Source organism: Ischnura elegans, chromosome 12, assembly GCF_921293095.1.
Source record: "Ischnura elegans chromosome 12, ioIscEleg1.1, whole genome shotgun sequence".
Lineage (NCBI taxonomy): Eukaryota > Metazoa > Arthropoda > Insecta > Odonata > Coenagrionidae > Ischnura > Ischnura elegans.
The window spans coordinates 19,687,614-19,715,317 of NC_060257.1; the positions used below are offsets into that span (position 1 = coordinate 19,687,614).

The 27,704-nt window shown below is 38.2% G+C and overlaps 1 protein-coding gene across 1 annotated transcript; it reads left to right on the plus strand.

Annotated features, from left to right (window-relative positions):
• Positions 1-262: 262 nt before the first annotated feature.
• LOC124169517 (mitochondrial transcription rescue factor 1) lies at positions 263-8,770 on the plus strand. Its single transcript, XM_046548150.1, has 4 exons — positions 263-572; positions 4,765-4,895; positions 6,201-6,273; positions 8,404-8,770. Exons 1-4 carry the CDS (start codon positions 348-350, stop codon positions 8,590-8,592), a joined length of 618 nt encoding a protein of 205 aa, XP_046404106.1. The 5' UTR covers positions 263-347; the 3' UTR covers positions 8,593-8,770.
• Positions 8,771-27,704: the final 18,934 nt, after the last annotated feature.

Consider the following 27,704-nt stretch of genomic DNA (forward strand, 5'->3'; position numbering starts at 1 on the left):
TCTTACACCATGGCATTCTCAGATATCTGTCCGCACCTCGGCCTTACTCAAGTTGGAAAACCAATGCCTGGCTGTGAATAAATTTTCTTTGTGATCGACGTAGGGTCGGTTTTTATGCAGACGATCAAGTTCATTAGCACAAATAGCCAATAGATTTGTGTCCATTTGAATTGATTTGAATGTATCCAGCGCCAACTGCTTCCGAACACGCCTGTATGGTTACGCCATCTGTAGCGTGACGGCGGTGACGGGTAAACAGTCATCAAAAGACTACGCTTGTGCGCAGCGTTTATTTTGGTGGTATTTACAGTTTAAGTTTCGTGTTGCACATTGGTTTCGCCGATTTAATGAATTTGATAATTCATTGTGGCCCTACATTAAAATGTTTACTGTCTCGTGCTCGCCCGTATTACCCAATTATGAAGGTTTTTGGTGACATACAATGTAAAACGGATCACAAGAGATGTTATCCTAGTCGCAAGTTATTCTCTCTCTCTCTGAGCAAATGTGAGCCAATTATTCCATCCTACCATTTAGTGAAACGAAATAAGTACACCAAGAAAGCTGAAGAGGTGGGTATTTTTTTGGATTTTTCTGAGGCGCAGGTGTCTCTATCATTGTAAGTTCTTTTCATACCACTTAATGAGTAATTCGTACCTCAGCATTTATTTAAGGGTAGTGAGCCCGGTACATTACATCGTGAGTTTGTGAATGAATTTTTAATTCAGTAATGCCATATTTTCTGTGCATAGTAGTTTAAAACTTGCTTTTATAAATGCTTAGTATCTCATTATCAGTGCAATATCGAATACGTAGATAACATCGTGTTGGTTTACTGACATAAAACGAAATCGATATAATTATAAGATGCAATTTGCTCTCTCTCTATAGTCTTGCCGTACTCGTTACATAAGAGGCATTTAATTCTTCGTTAATGAAATCCATAGTTAACCGTTGAGTGCAAACTTATGTCGGTGGCGACAATTGTGTGGATGTCCTGAAGATTGTTATTAATTTTGTGAAACAATAATGAAAAATCTACTATTGTCGCATTTTTAATGAACAACATACTAGCGGCTTTAATATTAGGCCGTAGACAAGGCATATCGACTGCACATCTAGAAAGCATTTGCACTAAAATAACTGAAGGATTAGAGAAAAACGAATAGTTAGCAATAGGGCAATCTTACCTAAGTATAATACCCACTAACATGGTCCCACATAGAGGCGGATCTATTGGGGGGGGGGGGGGGGGGGGGACGTCAAGGGGGCTATAGAGCTATAGATTGGTTGGAAACATAAACTCGGTAAAATCGAAATTTTTTTAAGTTACACCTTTGTACTTTAGTTATATTTTTAATTAAATTTACGATAATTTATAATCATAGTATGGTTTTTAAATATTTATAAGATATTAGCAATGATAACACTTCGTTACTTCCACAATTAATTTAAAAAAATAAGACCAGTTTTCACTATCAAGCCATTATCAGTTACATAAACAACAATAAAGAAATTTGGCAGGGTCAGGTTTATACATGTTATGTTGGTTTATAAGATGGGTTTCAGGGCTGGGATTAGTTAAGCAGGAAGAGAAAAGGGGTGATGGAACAGAGTTTGTCATTCAGGTTGTGGGGTGGGCGTTTTGGGAGGGTGATGAGTGATAAGGGGATGAGTTAAGAAAGGTTATGTCCTTGTGAAGGTCTCCATTTATTGCAATATCCTGAATTTCCTCAATCCTGCTGTAGCCAGGAATTTCGTTCCAGGGGGGAAAAATTTTGAAGAACAGGGTACTAAGTATTGGGTTTTAAACTAATTTTAACACTTTTCATAATTGAAAAAACTTCATTTGTTAAAGAAAAATTTGGTAAATTCATGATTTTTCAATATTTTATTTCCTTTATGAGGAGACATTAATGAGTTTTTTATATTTCGGGGAGGGTCCGGACCCCCCTCGGAACCTCCCCCGGACCCCCTGGCTACGCCACTGATCCTGCATCCATCCTCTTTCCTTTCCCGGTAAAATGCAGTATTTCCAGCTCGAAGTCACTTTGGTGCTCCATATCCAGTAGGTGTCGTGTGAAGGCTGACAAATCATCCTTATTCTTCCAGCATGCCTCGTGTTCTTTCATTCTTGTATTGAAATTTTGTCCTGTTTGGCCGATCTAGCAAGGTTCACAATTATCACTATTTAATTAATACATACCAGATTTTAAATTAGGCTAAATTGCGTATTTTGTGTTGTTAAGCCATCTTTCCAAGGTGTTATTATAAAAGCATACCTTTTATTTATTTTTTCAGAATGGCTTGGAATAGAACATAAGATAGGGCGCCGATAAAAGGTATTTTGAACCATTTGGTCGACGTTTAGGGCTTGACGGGTAGCAAGGAACTTGAATATACCACTACGATGAATTGAAATACTTTTTTTTAATAAGGGCTTAGTTTACATACTTTAGTTCTAATATAACGACCTGCTACGTATGCATAGTGATCGTGGCCAAAATACCGTATTTCTCCGAATATAGTCCCCCCCCCCTAATTTTGAGGCTTCAGTTTCGGGAAAAGTTAAAAAAATGCATTTGAATATAATCTTTACCCCCCTTTACTTTTACCACATCTCGCCTTTATCTCGCCTATCCTGGCTGATATCTTTATGGATAACCTGGAAAGTAAACTGTTCAGCTCTCATCACCCTCTTTTAAAAAACTTGTGCTACTACTTTAGATATGTGGATGACATTATTTGCTTATGGACCGGTAGCAAGAGACAACTGGCCTCCTTTCTTGGGCTACTCAATTCCCTCCACCGATCCATCAATTTTACAACTGAACTCGGAGGTGACTCAATCCACTTCCTAGATCTTACGATTTCCCTCAAAGAAGGCAAACATGACTTCTCAATCTACCGGAAAAGTACCTTTACGGATGTACTTATCCCCGCAGACTCAAACCATCCCTACTCCCACAAGATTGCAGGCATTAACTCTATGCTAAACAGACTCCTTTGTATCCCAATGACTGCTTCAAGTTTCAACCAGGAACTTGATGTTATTAAATCGATATGTTCTAATAACGGCTATCATGATGACCTCATCCGTAAATTACTGGCCAAAAAAAACCCGAATAAGAGTATCGCCCACCCTAACCAGTTTGCTGCCGGTCCCCAAAACAGAACCCAAACGGTGGTGCAAATTTACCTTTCCTTGGCCCCCTGTCTTACAGTGTTCACAACCTCATACCCAAAGACAAATACAGAGTGTGTTTTTACTCCCCGACCTCCCTTGGTAAAGTGATTTTTAACTCCAAGGACAAAGTGAATCCTGAAGACAAAAGTGGTGTCTATGCCCTGACATGCGACGAGTGCAACGGTGTGTACGTTGGTCAAACGGGCCGCAAGTTTAAAACTCGTGTCGATGAACACAAAAGAAGTGCTCGTTTGAAAGACTCCATTTCCCATTTTTCTTAACACCTGTCCGAATCCGGCCACAACAGTGATTTTAATATTAAAATTTTACATGTACATGACAAAAGTGTAAAACTGGATATTTTAGAAATTTTAGAAATCACCAAATGCACTCTTGCACGTAACATCGAAATTTTTAATGATATGACTGTATTCAAATGTTCTAACTTTTTATCTACTGTTTTAAAATCTGACTTCTTCCTTGACAATCCTTCCTCCTCCCCTTCTCATTAACCTCGTTACCACCTGACTTTTATCTGCCTGCCCCCACCCCACCTCCCCAAGCTTTTATACTTTTTGTTTTGAACCTCCTATCCAACCAACAATGCTCAATGCTCCTCCTCATTTAGTTCCCCCCCTCCTCCTTCCCTCACACTATTGTTGGATAAATAAGGCTGGATGTTGTATGCTTTTCTCAGTTAGTCTTGATAATGACGGTGTAAACGTTGAAACTAGTAGACTGCAAAAATATAAGGTTGTGGAATAGTACTGTGTTTTTATTTCACCATGAAGTTATGGTACTTTTTCACACAATTTATTTAACACGACCGGTTTCGTCGCAGAGGCGACATCTTCAGGTACAGAAATCGTTATTTTGTTACAAAATACATACACACTAAATAACTATAAAAATAACGATTTCTGTACCTGAAGATGTCGCCCCTGCGACGAAACCAGCCGTGTTAAATAAATTGTGTGAAAAGGTACCATAACTTTTTATTGTGTACAATGGATTTTCACAAAGTAAAGCCTGAAACAATCGAGTTTATCGAAAGCTATACTTTCATTTAGAGTACCTCATTCGTCTTTTCAAGGACCATTTTTATTTATAGTCTATGTAAATGATCTTCTCGATCACTATAGCACCCATTTTATTTTCTTATGTTACAACATAATTAAACTTCAGCAGCGACTAAAATATAGCATGGCAAACAGCCACTGACATGCTTAACAGATCTAGTGAATGGTTCATTAGCAATGAATGATTGTGTTTGAATGAAAATAAGGCTTTAAAATTTAATTTTGGATTAAATGAAATGCACAAAGCAATCAATTCGATCAATGTCTTGGGTTTACACGTGGACTATAGGCTGTCTCAGGATATTGGGCCTTTCTGACTTAAGGTTCAAAGATTTTAACATTTTTTCTTTGTACTGATTGTGAATTTTGTATTTTATTTTTATATAGGTGTATGTTTATCAATTGACAAGATCTATTGTGATGTAAATTCGGCTAATGATCAAAAAATATAATAATTATTTAAGTTTGGGGAATCTTATGTAAAATTTAATATTGCAGGAAAATTCAGATGCGGAAGATGAAGTAGATGTCATTGAAGATGTTGGGAAGGATTTTAAAGTAGTGAAGATCAGAGTGAATTCTCTCCGTGCAGACCTGGTTCTGAAAGCTGCCCTTGGAATGGCTAGGAAGTAATTCCATTCATCTTAATTTTCATGTGTTATAAATGCTGTGTCTTCTACCTCTTGTGGAGTGCTTATTTATTAAATCCGCCATGAGTTTAAATTCTGCCATAGTATAATAATATTCAGCTTTTAGCGAAAGCATTTGCATCTGGTGAGAGTGAGTCACACCCAAAAAATATACCATTTGTGCAAGCAAAATTTTGAATGTTAGGTGAATAGATATACTACAATATTTTTCCTATGACTATGCTAGTTTTTATTTTTCTGTGTTTGCATGCATTTTTTGTTCATTCTGAGCCAAAGGTTGGCGCTATAGGCGGATCTAGGGGGGGGGGGGGCACGTGCCCCCCCCCAGACCCTTAAATATAAGCAAAATTTTTAATACGGTCCCATTATCATTGCATTCGTTTTGTATTATGAGGTATCCTTGTGCCCCCCGGAACAAAATCCTGGATATGGCCTTGCTTGTGCCCCCCCTAGAAAGAAATCCTGGATCCGCCCCTGGTTGGCACTCATGCCCAATGAAAGACATTTTCCTATTTTTCAGAAGAAGGGCACATTCTTCTCGTTAATCACTAAGAGTGCATTAGCAATCACTTTTTGGATTTCCTTGATGAATTATATAAACACATTTTATATTATAGGTTATATTTATTTAATTCATATCTATCTTATTCTGGATTTCCAGTGAAGTTTAAATTGTGTGGTTAGTTTTGATAGGGTGTTAGGAGTGTTGACTCTGGCTCAAATCAATGTGGTTGCAAAATTTTCTGAGTTTTCATGACCACTGCTGGATGTCCCTGTGTAGGGTATCTTGAGAACCACACATTGATGGGATACATATTGAGCCATAGTCCCTTAGGTGCTTCTTTTAAGGAAATATTGTGCCAATGCTGTGTGTACTGCCGATCTTCTTTCATTACCCATCCCTAAGGCTGACCTTGCTATCATATCCTCCAAGCAAGTACCTTCTTTATTTATTCAATTAGATCTAGCTAACTTGAATAGTTAAATAGCGTGTACTGTTATGAGGGAAATATCGGAATCAATTCCTCTATTATAGAATGGATGGTAAATTTTTTAGGCAGGGCAAGTAGGTTTTAACAGCTACGTCTGCTGTTGTCTTAAGGATTGAAATTTTCTCACTTGGGATAACTTTCTTGTTTGTGTGATGAGGACGATGTGGTTTTAGCTTTTATTACTATACATACATTTTTCAAGTTATCTGATGAAAAAGTGTTTCATATTTTACACTTTGTTGAACACAAATATTTGATACTTCAATTGATGCAAAGATATTTATATTTTCAGTAAAGTGGAAGCGGCTTTTTTCCAATCTAAAATTCGAGTGAATGGTGCAGTCCTGACGAAAAAAAGTTCTCAGGTAAATTTCTTATTAAAATGTGATAACAGCAATTTTCAGTGTTTGGGTTAGAGTTTTGGTAATAAAAATTAGAAATTCAAGTCTTTTATGAGTTTTTTATCTTTTTCACTGTGAAAACAGGCTTGAGAGGTGGAAGAAAATATGTATGTATAATATGTATATACATGAAGCTATGAGCAGAAATATATTAATTGCAAATATGTATTGGATTATATACTAACTTTAAAGCCATGTCAATTCCTGATTGATAAACCATATTCCTGATAAGGATGTGTGTAAATTGGTAGCTGTATATTTACCTACAAAGATATTCTGTAATAACTTTTTCATTTCCTCACCATCAGGGATACTACTGTTACTTAAGCTTTGGCCCTCTTTGGTTCATTCGCCATGAATGGAAGTAATTATCCTGGTCTCTTTTCACTCAAGAATCACTTTTGAGCAGTGGCGGCTGGTGGTAATTTATCTAGGGTGTGCATTAGAGCAGATATAGGATGATTTAATTATATTATATTAATCCTAATCCATGAGCGTCATTTTTCGTCGTAATAGAATACATAGCAAGCAAAACATATCACTGGTACACTCTACCCTTAAAATTGCATGAACAGAAATAATATTAGCATGTATGAAAATAATTATTCTCAACACACCTTTACAAGTGACGGTAGTTGAAATTCATTCTCTTTCTTTTCCTTACACCCTATGAGGAAGTAGTGTAGAAAACGACGATACAGATGGCTCTGTAGACGGACTAGGATCCTGGGCGCAGGTAGTGTAGGTAGCGGCTACACCACTACACTACCTGCTAGTCAGTCACCAAAAACATGCGCGTGCGCATTCGCATGGTTTTGAGTCTGCTCCCATCGCCCCTTTGAACAGCACACACCCCCCCGCTTACCTCGCCCCGCCAGAGCTCCCTCAAGTGATCGCACAGACCGAAAATGCGCCCGGCATGATGCCACGGGATCGCACACTTGTAGAGCGGTGAATTCGAAAAGGAGATAGCTGTAGCGTTCGGAGGCTCATGTTTCTTGCATATGCAGACAGTACTTTTATCCTTCGCGTTGCAAAGGAATAGTTTTCTTTTATAATTTATTCATCTTTGGGTGTGCACTTGCTAACATGCGTATACGCACACGCCGCTACTGCTTTTGAGTTGGCTGAAAGCTAATGGCAGCAGATAGGAATTTGGGTGTGTGCCATTTGGCCATTTGGAAGCCCATGGGCAGCAATAAAGGATGTGCTGGACACTGATGGGAATTATTCTCATTAGTTTTCTTTCCAAACAGTCGATTCTAATTGGTTGCAACCTGATCGAAATTTGTTGTGCCTGAAAATTTTCACTCCATTGGCTCATTGCAAGGACTTATATTGTTGTCGCAATGGTTTTCAACAACAATAAATCTGATTACGTTGTGACTAGATATATATTGGAATAATTCTGATTAGTGAGGTTGATCTGAGGGACTCTCATGAGAGACTGAGAATACCCAAATTCACTTCATTTACACATTCACCATAAGTATAAACTTAATAATCCATTTCACATTTACAAGAGAGCAGAGAAAAACAAATGTAACCAAAATTTCAACATAGAGCTTGGTGTTGGGATATTCTGGCACATCCTCCAGGACTCCCACACCTCCAGAATATCCCAACACCAAGCTCTATGTTGAAATTTTGGTTACATTTGTTTTTCTCTGCTCTCTTGTAAATGTGAAATGGATTATTAAGCTTATACTTATGGTGAATGTGTAAATGAAGTGAATTTGGGTATTCTCAGTCCCACATGAGAGTCCCTCAGATCAACCTCGCAGTCTAAGCTTTGCCACTGAATGGGAGGTAGAGTGGAATATCTACAGTCAATCTAAGAACACACTTTTATCTACTTGTCTGAAAATGCTGTATAATACCCGGCTTTGGAGTGGATGGATTCATCCAAATTTATTCTTTTTTTGTGGCAACATTTTCTTTCAGCCATCTAGGAAATTATGAATTCAGGTGCAATATCAAGTCAGAGTTAATGCTTCTATTGTGCACCAAAGTGTTAACATTGTTGTATTTTTTGTTTGTGGACTATTAGGAATGCATGAAGCTAATACTTGTGCTTGTTTGGGAACTTTTCAGTTGAGAATGGAAGATGAAATTGACCTGGTAAGGGGAACCAGTAAATTAAATCCAGGATTTTTAGTTGTGTCACGAGTGAAGCTGCTGTCATATTCTGAAAAAGACGACAAGGTCATTGTCAATGCTCAGTGTTTTAAATCTCTAACTATTGAGAACTATTCAGAACACCCATGGAAGCGTAGTGAATGAAGGCCAAGAATGAGAAGGATTTGACATTGATGAGGAATGTCACCAGGTAATGAACGATTTGTTGCAGTTTTTATTCACAGACACTATTTTTTACCACCAGTGGATTATTATAAGAAAGGTCAAAACATTGTTTGATAATGTAATGTAAATAAATGAATAAATCATGTTTTGGATGAAATTTGAATTATTCATATTCTGGACATGGGGAGTGACTCAGGCCCGTGCTGAGTTGCCGGGACACCGAGACGTATCTTTGGCACCCTCCTGTTCCGAAACTGACAAATTTTTGCAGTCAGAATACCAACATTGAGCAGTTGACTTGATTTCAATGATGTCTCATTTAACATAATGATAAACACCTTTTTGAGTAAAGAAAATAATAATTATAATCATACATATTAATATATGTAATTCAATCTGGTAAGATTCAATTCAATCTTAAGAGGGTGAGCGTTAAAATTTCAATATTTATTTATTATATTCCACACCCCCAGACTCTCCTGGTAGTCGTCCTGCTGCATAGTGCTGGCACCCTCTGTCCATGGCCGTTCACTGCCCTAAGAAGGGGTCTAGCACGGGCCTAGAGTGACTGTAAGTAATAGTAGAGGCCCACAAAACTGAACATCATACCTCCACGGCATGGCATTGTATCAGAAGAAAAATAAAGTGATAATTTGGTACTATACTCTGTTCACTTAGTATCGAGAGAGGGTGCAGGAGTGAACTTCACATTTCCAAATGTGCATAGCTGCTCTTGTATATAACTAAAAACGTGAGTCATGGGTAGCCACAGGTATTTTGGGCCCGGTGCCGAAACAATATACCTACTCATTTGGAAGGCATTGAGGATAATCCCTTCACAGAAGCTCTTAACATTGTCAGCTACCACACTGAATGTGGGACCATTGGTAAAAGGCATACTTAAAGACATACAGGAGAACGCATGATATTTGGCAACCCTGCTCCACGAGCAGATTTATGATGTTAACCCTTTTGAGACGGTGGGGTTTTCGTCTTAGCATGACTGCTGTACTGAGCCCCAAGAGACTCTTCTTTCTCATGGTACAGAGCATTTTTGGAGGACATTTGTTAAGAAGGGTCTTGCAGAACCTTTTTCGACCCCTCCCCGGTGGAACTTTGCATTATCTCGGACTCCGAGAGTAGTTGTGCTCCCTCCTTTCCGGGTTTACGACCATACCTGCGGCATTGGTTCGCGGTCAACTTATGTATTGCTTATATGTATTTAGCAAAGGGATAATTGTGCTTGCACGTGAATTGTAGACTTTGAATTGAATTCCTCATTTTATTCTGAGCAGTGTCAAATTTTAAACGAAGTTCTAAGGTCAATATTAATGCATTTAATGCAGCAACAATTTCCATGTTAATGTTTATACATAACTCGAGATATAAGTTAATATTTATCGTAGAATTTCGTTTAAAAATTGTAAACGCTGCTCAAAAGACAACTAATTCAATTCTTAGTTTATTTTTTTTGAGAAATGAACAAATATTTATTTCGAAAACTGACTGGATAAACAATTGTATGACCGCTGTCCCTTACCGCTAAGAAGGGTTATAAAAGACGAGGGGTCCGGGTACCGGCTCCCGGATTCCGAGGGTAAATCCTAAACCACGCAGGGTTAGGTCCCGAGACAAAGACGACGTAAACCCGCGACCGTCCTAAGGGGAGAGAACTATTTGGTCTCCACCTTACACAAACGAAGATGAACTGTTGCCCACTCCTTTAGGTGTTGGGAGGCATACTTTTTGGTAGCCTTCTGTCGCCAAATCATGGCATCTTCACAGGCTTGAAGTATCATTTAGATGGATTTGCTTTCCCAAGGATACCACCTTAGAATGCCATCGCTTTTTGTCCACAACTGCTTATTCGATGAGTAAACCCTACTTTTGACGCAGCTAACATTTATATCTAGATGTTGACCCACCATCCGCAATGCAGTGGCTTTGAGCTTAGCCAGGAGTGGAAGCTCTACTGTAAATTTAATTTTTCGTGCTCACTCCCAGTATCACCATGAGAGAGGCTGATTGGGCCATAGGCCACCCGAATCTCTGTTCTGTATATGGGCATTGCATACCCTCCAGGCGAATGAAAAGAAGTCATGACCTGTCCCAAAACAACTTTTCGACATCAATCAACCTTCTATATTGTATGAAGATGAAGAAGATTCCACAATGATTGCATAATCCATGACTAATTCTTTTAAGACATTTACTTATTCCTCTCTTGAATGTTCACTCTTGCATGTGACTCTGTAAAGGTTCACAGCTTACTAATCCATAATTATTCTTTGAATACTTTATATGGTGAACACCCTAGCATTTTAACTTCTGGCTTAAGGCTCCTGATTGTAGTGCTATATGAACAAAGTTATTGTCCTATGGTATTTTATATCTGGCAGTATAAAATACCTTGTCATCTAAATTGTCTGGGTTTGAATTCCTGTCAAGGAATATGATTTATTCGTCTGTGGAATTTTTGAACTTAAGGACACGTGTGGTTAAGTCCTAGGGTATACCTCTGACAAGTCCACATTTTCTCTTTGAATAAGTGATTGTTTGAATATTATGTCAGAATCCTGTCAAGGAATATAATTTATTCTTCTGTGGAATTTTTGAACTTAGGGACACGTGTGGTTAAGTCCATGGGTTTACCTCTGACAAGTCCACATTTTCTCTTAAGTAATTGTTTGAATATTATGTCAGAATCACGTTCAAACATAGAAGAATGTGTTACAAATGACAGGGTTTTAAAAGTTGCAATCCATGCAGTTTTTCAGTTGAAATAAGGCACCCATAGAGCACTTTTGCATCTCTCAACTCTCAGTTCCTCAGGTAATATAACTATACCATTCAATTTGAGAGATCATGGTTGCATTGAATGAAAAATGGTGGCCTGAGTGGCACCTGCATACAGTTCATACACTGTGATGATTTCAGGTTAAACTGTGTGAAACCTTCCAATAATGGAAAAATGAAAAAAAAATTAAACCTGGCAATGAAACTATGATATGAAACACGGGTAGTGCTTTTTCAAATATATTAGTGAACCTAACAAATAGAGATTAGGGAATAGAATATAAGCACTCCAAACTCGGTAAATTTTGATAATATTTCATTAGCTTTGCCGGATTCTAATCTTAAGAGTGTAAGTGCCGGAGTCGGGGTAATTTGGAAATCTAGCCTTGCTATTGCTATTAAAATTGATTCCATACAGCAGCCAGGTACCAGACCTAAGGGATTAAAAGAAAAAAAAATAGGAGGACATTTGTCTTGCTTCTCGTGCTTTAAAAGTCTGCTTTTTAGAACTTCAGCACAAAAATGAACAATGTTCCATAATGACCTAACGGATCCAGTCTTAGAAAAAAAATTAAACTTAAGGGAACCAGCTCCAACATCAAGTTATGGAAAGGAAAGTTGTTATGGTCTGAAATGACTTTCCACTGCACTATTGTACCCCCATAACCTTTTTTAACTCAGCATTGGTTTGAAGTAACATCAAATAAGAAGGTTTGTCTTTAAAAATATGGGTGCCTTTTCGGATCTATTAAAGATAGGTCTGGATTGAGTTATTTCTGCTATAAAAGCGAACTGCCAAATATGTAGCTGCCATGATAATTGTGATTGAGTTGTAAATTATGATTGAGATGTTTCAGCTACTAAGTCTCCAAACTACTGCAGATAGAGCAACGAAATACTTTTTTCAAGATGCATTCCTAGTGTTATGCATAGCCGCAATAAGAAAGGTTTTCTTATGCTAGAATCAGTTTTTGGGATTTTTTTAAACCCCATGTATGCTAAATTTTTTACTACAATTAGGAAAATGTTGAATCCTCAGAAGACCTTAATCTTTGGCATTTTAAAATTTATGCCATTTAAAATATTGGTTAAAAATTGTATCACATGAAGTTCACGATACACTTCGTTTTCTTCTGCTTATTGCATTTTGAATACATAGTCATCCGTTTTTCTTCGATTTTAACATTAGCCATTAAACATAACAATCAGGCGTAAACATGGATTCAAAAGATATAAAAAAACAAATTTAACGCTTTTATCTAAACCAACTGGAAAAGGTAAATTAGAACTTTAATGATATAAAAGCCATATTTTAATCTTCATTACCCGTTAAAATTCAATGGGCACCTTTCCCCAGTGGATGATATACAGAGAGGGTGCGATTAATTACGGAGAATTTTTGGGGGGGTAGAGGGTTTCATAGAATATCACCTAATTTTACGTGAGGGAATTCGTCATTTTTTCCGTAAGAAATATGCGATAATTTGCGAAGTATTTAACTAGCGTTGTCATTTACATGGATTACAGTGAGAAAAATTCCCCTGAGACGGGAATCGAACCGCGGATATTTGGCTTTCCGGGCCATTGCGCAGACCACTACGCTATCATTGTTCCTGGCCAACCGGAATCAAATTTCTATTAGTCTCGAAGTTAGCTGAGATTTGCGTTGTTTACAACAAATCCATCAATTATAGTGGCATTAAAAAAAATTGTTTTCGGAAAACTGCTAATAATAGATGTGGCTTTCTTATATAAAATTTTTAAGTTATTGAAACAATAACTACGGGAATACCATTCGCTCCAAGTTGGGCAACTTGAGTTAACGCGCACGGGTACTTATTTTAGACAAAAATTAAGCACAGGAGATACTATGGAGTCGAAGATTTTTAAAGTAAACTATTCAATCTAGAAATAAATTTTATTTCATATGATTTTTGTTGTATTGAAATTGATTGCTTCGGTTAGATGCTAGAGCAAACTCGGCTGTCTTGCTTTTTTTATAGACGCGTATAGCGTAGTGGTTCGATTCGCGGCCTAGAGGGACTTTTCTGATAGCAATATATGTGAATCTCATCGCCATCCACGCGGCAGGATTGAAATATTATTCACCTATGCCATTGTTCAATTTTCTCTCTGTCATTGTAGATTACACACTTAGAAGTTTTAAATGGCAGTCTCAGCATTATTTAAAAAAATGTATGGTCATTACCCCGAACATAGCGCATTTAAGCCGTAAAAGACGAGGGAATTTAACAAATAACAATGCAGGACGATCATGAACACCCTTCATATATAAAATATTATATTTTTCACTACATCCAACTCAGTAAAGCCCATATTAATGTATTTCTTCTAAAAGTAAGAACGCACTTTTAAACTAATTAAAATTTAAAAAGTTTCATAAAATTTGGGAGGGGGGTCATGACTCCTGTGACCCCTTCCCTTAAATCCGCCACTGTGTCTACATTTTTAAAAATCAAATAATTATTGTTAGGAACAATCGTAGAATACCTGTACGTGGCATAAAGCAGCTTCATGAAGTTAATTGCGGAGGATTCACCAGGGGTTGCATTTCGGGAGGGTGGCAGTTGCGGATACAGAAAATACTCAAGGGGGGGGGGCGCAAAAGATATCTTGAGCTACCTTTTCTTTTGCCGTAAGTACAAATAATTAAGTCACATGCGAAGTTTAACAAAGTTTTATTCAAACTGATAATACGCATACACAATACAATGCCATCTTAGTACAAAAAAGTTATTATTGTGGTTCTGCAATGTTAGGCAATGCGTGCGGCCCCGCAAGGGGGCGCGCCCACCCCCTATATGTATCCGCCAATGGAAGGTGGAGGGGTTCAGTTGGAGGAGGTAAGCTTCAGACTATCTTCTCATCATTTCGAGGGGCTTCGAAACCCAACATAGGTACATTCCCCACTCGCTATGGCCTCGCCAAGAATTGCATCATACGACTCTCAGACCACACAATTTTGGTTAACGAAGTGTCGTAGGAAAATATTGTCGTTAAAACTTAGCGCAGTGGGCTGAAATCGAAAAAAGTGTGCAATCAGGCGAAGGGGGAGCCTGGCCTCTCCTAACTTAAATGATTATTTTCTCGAAAAAGTTCAAAACCCCTACAATCAAGTACAATTAGAACAAAAGCATCAAAATTATAAATACATTTTAGTCTTAGATACTACTTAAAATGTTTTCAGAGGCTTATTCAAACGAATGTTCCACTTTTAGGGGCCACGTAATACCCTGAGTTTCACTAGGGGGGTGTTCCATATAGCCCCTAAACCTCCGGCAGGATTACTGCCCACCAAACATAAAAGTATAAATTCTTCGTTAAAACTTTCGCGGGTACTCGTCATATCAGGGATGCCGACTTACAATAAATATTGGAGGGGCCCAGACCGGGGATCTTGCCCCGGGAAATTTTATAAGTAGTGAGTTTTAAGTTTTTTAAGCATTTTAGAAGAGTCATATGATTAACATTAGAACCCTGATAACTCGAATCTCGATATCTGGACAATCCGGGGAAAATCGACAAACCTGACAAATTTTCTCTCACACCCATAACGAATTTTTGAAGGGGCTCGGGCCCCCTCAGGCCCCATGGAGTCGGCGCCACTGCGTCATGTTGAATAAAAACTTTTGGGCTAAGTATGTCGCCGCGTCATTTTTGCGGTGGCCCAAACGTTTCCCGACCGATGCTGGTCGCTTTCTCAAGGCAATCTGAAGAGGTGGGAATTTAAATTCATATATGTAGGTATCCGTGTCAGGCGGTTTGGGGGAGGGGAGCGGGAAATTGGAGGAGTAGGTCGTTGATTGTTTTTGCTGATTACGGGTTGCCAAGTGCGGCTAATTTTAAGGCCGGTGTCCCTATTGAAATTGTTCTTCTCCTCTTCAGATGTTTCTATGGCTTCTCTGATGAGTCTCTGTTTAAAACCTTTTACTTCGGCAACGATTTTTGCTACCTTAAGGTCGATTGTGTAGCCCGGTGCTGCGTGTTCGGCTACGGCGCGCCGCACTTCGTTGACTGACCCAGTCGAATTGCTCTCTGGTACTCCACGAGGCGTGTTTTGACCGATCTGCCTGTTTCGCCGATATAGCTCTTCCCACAAGTCTGGCATGGATTTCGGTAGAACTCGACTTGTAGTGGAGTTCTATCCTTGACGGTTTTAAAGAGGTGTTTTATATGCACGTGAGGAGAGAAGATTGTCCTTATCTGGAATTTTCGTAGGATATTCCCTATTTTGTCAGTCGTCCCATTTATGTATGACAGGAAGGCTTTCTTCTGGTCCCTGAGGTCATCCCGCCTTTTACAAGACGTCCGTCTTCCAAAATTTTGTCCTCGAGATGTTCTTGTACAACCGAGAATTTTCAAACCACAAACCCCTTGTATCGGGGAAATTAATCATATCCGTCGCTGTACTACAACGCGTGAAAGACCCAAGTACGAAATATTCCCCGCAATCTCCGAAGAACGCTTCGCCCACATGTCACCTAAAATTTACTCATGCTGGTATATCTGTGAACATGGTCGACATATTAGGTATTGAAATTGCTCAAGAACACAACGGTTCCGTTTGTGTAGTAGGTAAAGTATCATGCAAGGACCGGAGGTGCTACGGATAAAATCTTGGTAACGGATGATCCATTGCTGCAAACACTTAATGGACGTTTTTCTGGTCTTTAAACTTCGTCAAACCCACAATTAGGCCCAGAGGATGTTGCATAACTATTTAATTCTTAAGCTCTTGTTTATTTGTCTCTTGAAATTCAACTCCTACCTGGCATAAGCATTTCGGCAGTTGACTATAGAGGTAATTTTGATTACCTTTCTGGTAGCATAACTATCGTGAATCTTCCGAGTCGTTGCTATATTTTTAAATTGTTGTCGCTATGCTATGCAGCAAAATATTTTTATTATTACTGGTGTTTCTAGTTGTTATATATTTTTATCATTCGGGGGAGGATGATGTGAAATGGAAGCTGAAAATTTTTTTTTAATACGTGAAAATTTACGAAAAAAAATACAAAATTGATCATTTTCAATTCGTTTTTACACAATTTACGGAGACTATTTCCCCCCAAATCTACCTCTTTACCATAAATATTAATTTTTTAGGATTTTGCTCCCCTCAAAACCCCTAGAAAGAATTTAAATCCTAAAAAAATGCCTCCAAATGACCGAAAAGTGATGAAAATTGGAAGGGGGAGCTCCCCCGAAAATGGTGGGTGATGAAAAAAAACGGAGTTCATATTCGGATTTAGGAGGTCATTTTACATAAGAATCAGCAGGAATGGTGTCAGGGCCGATTTTCATGCCGTCCAGTGCTATTAGCCGCATGCGCGATGCATCACGGCCTATGCTTCTTTCCCCATTCAAGGGAAACTCCTCGCAGTTCCGTAGAGCTGAGAGAAGGCAGAATATTCAGCCCCCCAAACTCTTTAGTTTTCAATCTCTAAATTTTTGGCAGTATTTATTTAATCAGAAACATCAAGCAGATGATTGATTGAACAGAATTTTAGACTCGCGATTCATTTTTTCGATAAAATGTGTATACATAATTAATAAAATTATATATATTCCATGATTATAAAGGAGCTAATGTTATTTCGAAGTCTTAGATGTATTTTACTGTTTGCGTTATATGCTGTTTATTGAGTCCCTACTTTTAGATTGTAATGATTTGCAGCACTAGACCTATTTTATTCGTGAGAATTTCGCGTCAAAATGCGGTCATAGCACAATTATTTTCATTTGCATATTATTTACGATATCGACTCATCTGATACCTGCCTTTTGTTGTTTTTAGTTCAAAAGACTTAGTTACCAGCAAAATAGGCCTCTGAAACGATTTCCTGAAAGTCTACTGAAAAATTCTTTCCGTCAATGTATACGTGGTAAATATTTGCTTTCGCAAATTGAACAGTAATTTAGGCAAAAATAAACGAAAAATAGTACAAGAATTCGAACGGTTGCAAAAACAGCAGGAACGTTGAACGCGTATGTGTTATGAGCTCTCAATAACAGGGCTGTATGAAGGTCATTGTTTTCGTCCCGCCTTGGTGGTAGCCCTCCCAGTGACACTGTGCCTGAATTCTACAATATAATATATACGCTGATAAGTGATTTTAGGTGTTAATCAATTTTTTTTGATATTTTTTATCTCGTGAAATAATAAATTTTAATGGAGAACCACCTCATGACATTCCATCTCCCAGCTTAATTTTTGAGTAAGCAGTGTAAAGCTCTGTTGTGCTTTTCTGGAGAGAGGCACAGCTAATCTTGTATTTATTTAGGATGGAGTCATTAATTTTACTGTACGAGGTATTTTGCTACTGAAATGGCTGTCGTGTCCCACAAATGGAGTAAATGAAAACGCCTGCTAAACAAAAGGTCGCGGGTTAGAGTCCCTATCGAGGGCATGGTTGTTTCGTGTACGTGCAGTTGTTAAATTTTTTGAATAACCCCTTGTATAATGGACGATATGAGCTGTATTCGGCGGTTTGGGAATAGATAAAAAATATTTCCCCATAACACTGAGTGACCCATGGGTGATTTACAGATACCAGAAGCGCGAACATTGATACCAGCAGGCCAACCACTGACTATTTTATGCATTTATACCATAAAGATATGCTGCTGAGACGGATTATTTTCGTAGGCATGTAATTGTAATAGAGGTTTCAGTTTTCCTATTCTGTATGAGGATGGCAGTATAATCGACAATGATAACATCCCGGAAAATACGCGGAAGGCTATGCAAAAGCGTTTTTAATGGCTTGATATCTTCACGTAACCGCTTTTTGATCTATCTTCGCTCCAAAGTGTAGCAGGTAGATTTACCTCTTCCACAATCGGAGATTTAAGGAGACCTTTCCAGGAATTCCTCTCTTTTGGGGCTCAGCCACATCTTCGATTTTGGAGAAACGTATGGGACCCTAGAGTGACATATAATACGCGAGAAAAAGTCCAGCGATGCAGTCCCAGAGAGAAAGAGAGGGAAATAAAATTTGAGAATTTCCTCCAGAATGGAATTCAGGGAAGCATTATTTTGCAAGGAAAGTCATGATATTTAATAATCGAGTAACTGGACGAATAATCAAGGAGAAAGGGAAATGACATAATTGTATCAAATTTTATGTTTGTTTGTGAATGAATGATGGTTTTACCATAATTACGCTTTCCTTCAGCAATGCAGCCAGTATTTGAATGCGAAATTTTCATATTGATGAGTGAATTTTGTTTCAGCTGCCTAAAATGAGTAATTTATTGTGTGATGCATCTTGACACATGCCATATTTCAGGAAAAGGATGCCAATTTTGACATTTAATTATTTTCATAATCGTTGTGAAACAAGTTCTCTGAAAATGCCATCGTAATCTTAAATGTATTAGTAAATATTAAATCCAATTTGGTATAGTATGCCATCCTACCGTATGCAAAATCACCTAAGTCGACAGCTTTGGAATAATATAAAACAGAGAAGGAGATAATACACACGTAAGTTGGGGGACGTATCACTCCCTGTCCACCTGTCTGATTTACTGAAGTACTGCTTATATAAAACTTGAGGGGTTTGGTACTTATCTTGATATTTTCAGATTATGTGGAATACACCGTCATTAACGTTTATCTACCTGTATATAAGATATTAAAATTGTAATTTAATTTAATCTAAGGTGAAAATATTATATTTTATCGACGGTGGCGGCGAGGTAAAGTCCTCGGCTGCCAAACCTTAGGTCGGGGGTATGAGTCCCGCCTGGGTAATTAGCCTTATCCAGGGCATGGATGCTTGTGTGCATTTGATTGTTGTACTTACATAATCTAAAACCCCGATATAAAGGCCGAATATTGCTGCTTTCCGTAATAATTTGATGTTGATAATTAAGAGCATACAATACTCGGCCGGCGGCAATAGAAAAGATGGCTATGTTTAAGGCAATATTTACAATACTAGTTTTTTATTTCGCCAGATACACAAACAATGTTTAAAAATAATTCACAATATCTAAAATCCACTTATCTTAATTAACACCACCAAGTCGCAGCGAAAAAAGATGTCAGCGTGATCCCAATGTTTCTCGACTGATATCAGCATATGCTGCTCGCAGAATACGAAATTGCCGAACGCGCAGCGCTTAGCCAGATAATCGACTTCGAAAATACGAAAATAGTAGTATAGCTGAACCCAGACTTAAAAATGAAGCCGTAGAAATCCAGAAATACGGCAATAATAATTTTAACCATGACAACGGCCTCAAAATTAATCGAGCGTGGCAATCAGTAATTCGTAAATCACCGCACCTTTCTTTTCTCCCACTCCTTTTCTTGTAGCAGACGTATATATTCATTAAGAAACCTTTCCCAGTCATTTCTTCCGAAAAAGGGATCAGCATCGGCCGGGAAACTTAACTGTGACGCGGCAATTTATTCCAAAAGTTTGCATTAACAGGACGAGTATCCGTAAAATGTTTAACGATGCATTTATTTACCAAACATCAGTTAAATTTGAAATGAAATCATGATAGAATGTAACACTCAAGAAGTGATAATTAGCCATTTCAGGAACTGATCGTGACCGTCCAACATTAAAAGGGTCTTTAATCAGCAGTAGAAAGCAATTTTCTCATGAAACCCAATAATTTGGGTGGGTCAAAGCATTAGTAAATAGATGCAGTCCAAGACCAGGAGCTTAATATAGACGAAGCTATATACATATATAAATATAGACATATAATGCCAATGGATTCGGGATAGAAATTTGGCTGAATTTTTTTTTTGCTACTCTGGAGTTGGAATATTTGCCCCGGGTAGAATTTCCCCGGAACAAGCCGATTAGTAATGTATCAAATCTATACTGAGCCAAGAGAGAGAATTGACGTAGGTGTGAATGTAGCGCTCTGAATTATGGTTTTGTTAAAGGCATCATTTTCTTTCTTGTTTTTAGCGTATGGCTCTTAAAATTCATTCCATCACCCGTAAGCCATTAAAGTGATTGCAATGCTTATAACTCTGGTAAAATTTTGCGCTAATACCCCAGTCTTAGGAGTGTTGGCTTTAAAAGCTCTTCTCTTTTGTACCTACCAAGTTGACTTCAGTTTACCGCCGCTGTTCTGAGAATTGCGGAGCTAATATGCGTAAAGACACCTTTATCTTCGGCAACGATTATCTCTTATTAAACAGGCGTGAATTTTCCTGGGAAATCTTTAATACCGTTTCTCACGGAGCAAACAGGAAATTCGCCAAAATCTTTGAGTCGGAAGGATTAGATTGCATGCATAGTAATACCTCTGCTTTGACTGCAGCTTTTAGTCTTTTGACGGCAAGTTCAACACGTTGTTCGACTTTCCTTCTGATATGGATATGCATGAATTTTTCCTCCGAGGGATCAAATTGTTTATCTTCTTAAAAGTGCTTAAAGTAGATATTTGGTACTTGCTGGATGAAAGAAGAAATAACGTATTAGATTCAAGGCCTTACACAGATGTTCACAATTGAGTGGGCTAGAAGCCAGTGTTCCAGCGGGCTGGAAGTGGGCAGCCAGTGGGCTGGAAGCCAGAAGACAAGTGATTTTTTCTCAACATAGTTTGGTAAAGTTAATAGTTATAATAAATAGACAAACACCTGGTTGCCAAGGGAAACGAGTGAGTCTCTGTTCTGTGCTAATATCCAGTGGAAAATCAAATGCACTCAGAAATAGATATAAAATCTATAAATATATATCACTTTTTCAAATGTAACTTCTAGAAGATCTGGAGGCTTTGTATATCGATTTGCACGGATATTCTCTTATATCCAATAAGCAGTCATCGTTTGTCTACGTCAAATTGTCTGAATGAATCAATTTATCCAAAGAAATTAGAACCTATGGTAAAGGAGCTAAAGATCTATGCAGTCGTAGCGCCGAAATTTCCAATAGATTGTGTTTTAATGTCGTTCGTGAATTGGTAGGAAGGTCCGCTTATTTTTAATAGTCTCTGAACAGTGCAAATGGTACTTAGATTGTGATCTTTCATTACGTGAACTTGTTTTTGTAATATTTACATGTGATCTGACTGAAAGAAGCTTATGATTTGATATTATACAAGCCAACAATAGTCTGGAATTAATATTATGAAGCCTCTCTCACAAAATATTTTTAAAGCGGAGAAAATTCCGCGGGCCTAAAGAGATCATTGGCCTTGACCTTGGATTCTGCGAATTTTCAATGAGTGCTCTATATTGTGCTGTAGTGCCAAGTGCTTGAGCTAAAGGAATAGTTTTCTGTGATTCACACCTAAATTCAGCTAAGCGCTGACGAGAAGAGCGGTATCAGATGACGGCTTAACTACGCGCTAAAGATATTTCAAAATATCATCGATCAAGCAAACCTTACGTGAATTTTTCCGTTAGTTCACTAAGTTAAGGTTTCACGCTAGTTTTTTCTACGAATATCATTGAACTTCGGGGAAAAAGTCCCACTTGGTAATTTATCGCTAATGTTTAGTGGCCCTTAGAGTCGACTTTGGGCTACCAAGGGAAGTGTCCCTGGTCAAATCCCTAGCAAAATACTTAAATACGTGATGACCCAGGGAAAGGAGCCCCTACCTAGAGAGAGTGGCATTTATACACCTGTATCTTAGTACTGAGATTAACTTTACCTTTACCTATTAAAACCAACCTCGGGGTTGAATAACTGAGTCAGTCAATTATATTGAAGATTAATATTTTGGTATCCACATTACTTTATTCATTTTATCGCTACTTCCCCAAAATTTTAGTGGTAATAATTATAATTTGAAAATGATAGACCAATGTAAGACGAATTGTATATATTTAATTAACTTATTAAACATATCATTTCTTATCATATTTAGCCATTTTTTTGCTTTTTATTGTCATCTTAACTAAACCTTTTCATTCGTCTCTTTTGATTGTATTATCTTGTGGTTTGAGTTTTGATTTGTTGATGACCATAATGATTGCTAATAAATTAGCCAAAACTTTGACTTCCCTCACAAAAAGAACTCAATCATCATCATATGTTAACAATTCTAAGATTTGTTTTACGCAAGTCTCCATTCCGCTCTGCTATCTGTTAAACTTTTTGTAATGACTTACTTCCTCTCTTTTATATCCTTAATAAACTATCCTATGTAACTTGTTCAGGGCCGTCCCTTGCCCTTCTTCCCTTCCACCTGTCATTTTACGATTGTCTTCATCAGGCCATGATGACTCATAATGTGGCCAACTAAGTAGTCCAGTCTTCTCTTTAAGGTTTCTTGAAGACTTCTCTCTCTTTTCTCCAACTCTTCTTAGCATTTACTCATTACTTACTCTATCGATCCATTTTATCTTCATTATTCTCCGCGTTTGTGGACTTAGAGAAAGCATTTGACTACGTGGATTGGATCACAATGCTTGGAATCCTAAAGGAAATTGGGGTTCTTTATAATGACAGAAGAATCATCCACAGTTTATACAAAAACCAAGTAGCGGTGATAAAATCAGGGCCCAGCTGTGAAGAAGCAAGAATTAGGAAAGGAGTGCGACAAGGCTGTACATTGTCACCGGTAATTTTCAACGTTTACATTGAGAAAGCCATTAATGAAATCAAAGAAAAGGCATTGGGAGTGAATATCCATGGAGAAAAAATTAGCATGCTAAGATTTGCCGATGACATAGCAGTTATAGCAGAAACAGAGACGGATTTGAAAAATATTCTAGTTAATATGGGTAGGGTAATGGGTAGAAATCAACTGAAAATAAGCACGAAGAAAACCAAGATCTTAGTATGCAGCAGAAGAGAAGAAGTCAAGACTAACATTAAAATAGGGAAGCAAAAACTGATGGAGGTGGATGAATTCTGTTATTTGGGAAGCAAGATAACTAATGACGGGAGAAGTAAGAAAGAAATTATCAGCAGAATAGCCCAGGCGAAGACAGCATTCCACCAAAAGAGAGACCTGCTTACAGCGGGAAACTTAAATATGGAAGTAAAGAAACAATTTATAAGAACCTACATCTGGAGTATGCTCCTATACGGAAGTGAGGCATGGACAAAGACCTGCTGTAAAAGCCGCTAAGTGCTGTTTACAGGGAAATGGGAAATAAATAAAATAAATAAATACACCACAGCAATCCACAGCTAACATTTCACAAGTCTCTTCCTCAGCTCTAGGTCCGCGCTGCTACATAACACCTTTCTCTTCTCATTAAAAGCAACCTTTCCGATAGCTATTCTTGTCTTGATTTCTGTCTCACTCCTCCAGTCTTCAGTCAGCACGCTTCCTAAATATCCATACCTTTTAACTTGCTCTGTCTTTTCCCCATTGCTCATAACATTCACATTTCCGCAATCATTTACTTTCATAATGCTCTTTTTCAGAAAATTTACTTTCGTTCCTTCCTCAAATTTTATCATTCCTTGAATTGCCCGGTTGTCATCGGCAAGGGTCCAGGGGCGCCAACTTATAAAAAATATTGGGAGGGCCCATATCGGAGGTCTTGCCCCGGGAAGAGGTTAAATTCAAAGTGTGTCGCAGCACCGAAACACTACCATGATTCACACCACTTGATTCAGTTAACCTGATTAACCTGCTTAACCTTATAATTATTTGTTTCAACACACATTATTGAATTTATTTTAAAAGGTAACTATCGTCAAAAATGGGAAATAAAAATAACAAATATATTTATGTGATTTCACAAAGCATAATATAACTTAATTATTTTCTTGAATTATTGAGGGGGCTCCGCCCCCCCAAACGAATCTTTGAGGGGGCTCGGGCATCCTCAGGCCCCATGGATTCGGCGCCACTGCAAGGGTCGCCATGTCATCGGATGAATTATTGTATAAATTATACTGAGGTTTAGTGTTTCGGTATTGTCCTCAGCTGTTGGCTACTACGCACCCTCTCCGAGCGCTCTGTTTTATGTTTTCTTTGTTTTATACCTATGGTCTCTCCATCCCCCTTTATCCGTATTCCCTATCACCCATCTTTCCTCATTCACCTCCGCCCATCCCCCTCCACCATTCCCTTAGGAAACCTATCGTTGAAATTGCGATCGGGTGGGGGGAGACGCAAAGCCCCGCTGATGAAACAAAGGGGCGGGTTATGAACACTGATTAAATCCGAAGGAGGATTTTCGCAGAATCGGGATGGCCCTGGATGGAGGGTAGGTGCCAGCAGTGATTTGTGGCCGCCCCTCAGGTAGGAGGGGAGGGGTGAAAAGGCGTGAGAGGGTAGGGGAAGGGAAGAGGGAGTAGGTATCGGAGACGCCCTGGGATGTAGAGTGAGCCTTTTGTTGAAAGAGAGCGGCGCAGACCGAGATTGGCGTACACGTGCCTAATCCGCGGGGATTTTTGGAGGTAGTGGAAGGAAATAATCTTTTTTTTAATAAAAAACACAGTTTTATTGCGAGCCAAAAATAGGGTGATCAAATGCCCTGAGATGAAAAAGAGGACAGCACCCTGTGAAAAAGGAGGACAAAGGTTGAAAAAGTGGGACGCTTGAAAAAAAAACACGATTCCATAATTAAGAAGAGTAAAAATTTAATATCAGTATGCTTTAATATACTTTGGAACGTAGGCTTTCGCAGCGAGATTCATTGATGTCGACGACTTTCGGGTGAAGCTGCGTGTTTTTTTGCTGCAGGAATACCAGCATACTGAAAAAAAACAAAGGATTTGGAAAAGAGAAATTGATTACTCATATATTGCATTTTCCTGCTTTCCATTTGTAAAATCACCAATGGTTTGTTCATATACTCGAAAACCAATAGAGCATGTGTGATTACCAGTATTTTACTCCGCTTGACCTTGTTCATATCTGATATTGTCTGCGTCATCGGTTTCCTATCAAACTGCATTCCATGAATGGTAACCGAATTCGTAAATATTTAAAAGATGCGTTTAAGGGTCTCATTTCCAAAAAAATGAACTTTTTTATGGTTTCACTTCAGAATAAATAGATTGGGAACAAGCAGATAACGCATCATTGGGTCCTTTGCCTCTGATGTCGCCATTTAATTAGTGTGCTGGGCTGGACTCAAATAAAAATCGATAGACGTCTCCGAATCTCATTCTATAATTTCGTAATTTTAGTTTACCCTCTCGAGGGAATAGTGCCATCTAACCATTCCAGTGCATGTAATTTACGTTACGTCATTCTCGACGGAAGGAGCATACCAGTAGTAAGTTAAACCTTAGAAAATTTCAAATAAAGAATTATAAAATGATTAATCGTTAAATTATTAGAAATACATTCTAATCCATACCTAGAGGTAGATTAAATGGCAAGGCAGTTCACGACCACGTAATCCTTAATTTGTGACTGATTAGTAATGCATTCTCGTGAACGTAGTTCTTCAACGCAAATATCTATTTCATGCCTACTTCATCTCATGCATTTAATTTTTTTGAGGGTGATCCCCAGAATCTCATATTTCTGCCTAAATTTAAGTGTTCACTTGTCATTACCCCAGTAATATCAATACGGAGAAAATCGCCATTTAAAATCACCTTGAATACATGACTAAATTTTCCAAATGGGAATTCTTGGTATTCAAAGATGATGGCTCAAAGAAAGAGAAATGTTTTCGAATTCAATGCTTCAGTTAGGATTTAATTAGCGCTGCCGCGCGTGCTCGGATGAAAATGTTATTTTTTCCGTTGCTACCTCCAAAATTCTCGGGTGGATGGTGGGTGCTGTCTGCTCTTTAACTCATTTCCGCCCTGAAAACTTTCTGCCTGCGATAGTGAGGATATTGAGGTACGATGCTCCTATAGCAGTCTTTAGCAATCCACTGAAATATTTTGGTGAAACATCAACTTTGTTTCTTCAGAACGACCCGTAGCCATACTTGCGACTACACTGGTTGGTAACGATATCAGAATCTAATATTTCTCGATTTCCACGAATGGTCTTAATAGAAAGGACGAATACTCAGGGCAAGCATATTTTCTGGATAAGAGAAAGTTAAAATAATCTAGATAATGTCATTTCATGTTCACTTTGATGATACTTGCATGTAATTTACAGACACTAGGCGTCCATATTAAATTTCTGTTTTGCACCCATCCCTTTCCGCCAGTGGTCTTATTTCGACCGGCTTCAAAAATAAACAATAATTAATGAACTAAGTTATTGATAGCTTCAACTACACATTTGTGACAATACAACAGCAAAAAGAAGTACCTGTTTTCTTCAAGAGCCTCGTGTGTCCCAGAATTGTATATGTTGCTACAATGGCAACGGTGCGGTGGGGAGAAAAGGGTGAAGCACTTCAACTTCCAACTAGTATCACACACGTTTCTTTAATTTACTTCGATCTACATTCCGATGAAACAAAAACTACGGTAAATGACGCAATATAGGAGTATAATTCAAATGTTCTTTATGTGAATGCGATTATTCTATATCGCTTGAAATATTGCCGACGGGAGGCCAGAATTATTTTTTTTTTTAATTCGGAAGTTTTAGGAAAGATCCTCATCAAGCTCGTCATATATAACAGAAATTGGAAAAATGGAAAATTGGAAAGTGGAAATCGAGCAATATTAGTTTCTGATATCGTTACCAACCAGTGTAGTCGCAAGTATGGCTACGGGTCGTTCTGAAGAAACAAAGTTGATGTTTCACCAAAATATTTCAGTGGGTTGCTAAAGACTGCTACAGGAGCATCGTACCTCAATATCCTCACTATCGCAGGCAGAAAGTTTTCAGGGCGGAAATGAGTTAAAGAGCAGACAGCACCCACCATCCACCCGAGAATTTTGGAAGTAGCAACGGAAAAAATAACATTTTCATCCGAGCACGCACGGAAGCGCTAATTAAATCCTAACTGAAGCATTGAATTCGAAAACATTTCTCTTTCTTTGAGCCATCATCTTTGAATACCAAGAATTCCCATTTGGAAAATTTAGTCATGTATTCAAGGTGATTTTAAATGGCGATTTTCTCCGTATTGATATTAATGGGGTAATGACAAGTGAACACTTAAATTTAGGCAGAAATATGAGATTCTGGGGATCACCCTCAAAAAAATTAAATGCATGAGATGAAGTAGGCATGAAATAGATATTTGCGTTGAAGAACTACGTTCACGAGAATGCATTACTAATCAGTCACAAATTAAGGATTACGTGGTCGTGAACTGCCTTGCCATTTAATCTACCTCTAGGTATGGATTAGAATGTATTTCTAATAATTTAACGATGAATCATTTTATAATTATTTGTTTGAAATTTTCTAAGGTTTAACTTACTACTGGTATGCTCCATCCGTCGAGAATGACGTAA

What these genes read in the sequence shown, in the direction of transcription:
- LOC124169517 (XM_046548150.1), top strand. Translation starts at nt 348, where the DNA reads ATGAATTTGATAATTCATTGTGGCCCTACATTAAAATGTTTACTGTCT. An exon ending in ACACCAAGAAAGCTGAAGAG is followed by an intron (nt 573 to 4,764) that starts GTGGGTATTTTT and finishes TTAATATTGCAG; the next exon opens with GAAAATTCAGATGCGGAAGA. An exon ending in GCCCTTGGAATGGCTAGGAA is followed by an intron (nt 4,896 to 6,200) that starts GTAATTCCATTC and finishes TTATATTTTCAG; the next exon opens with TAAAGTGGAAGCGGCTTTTT.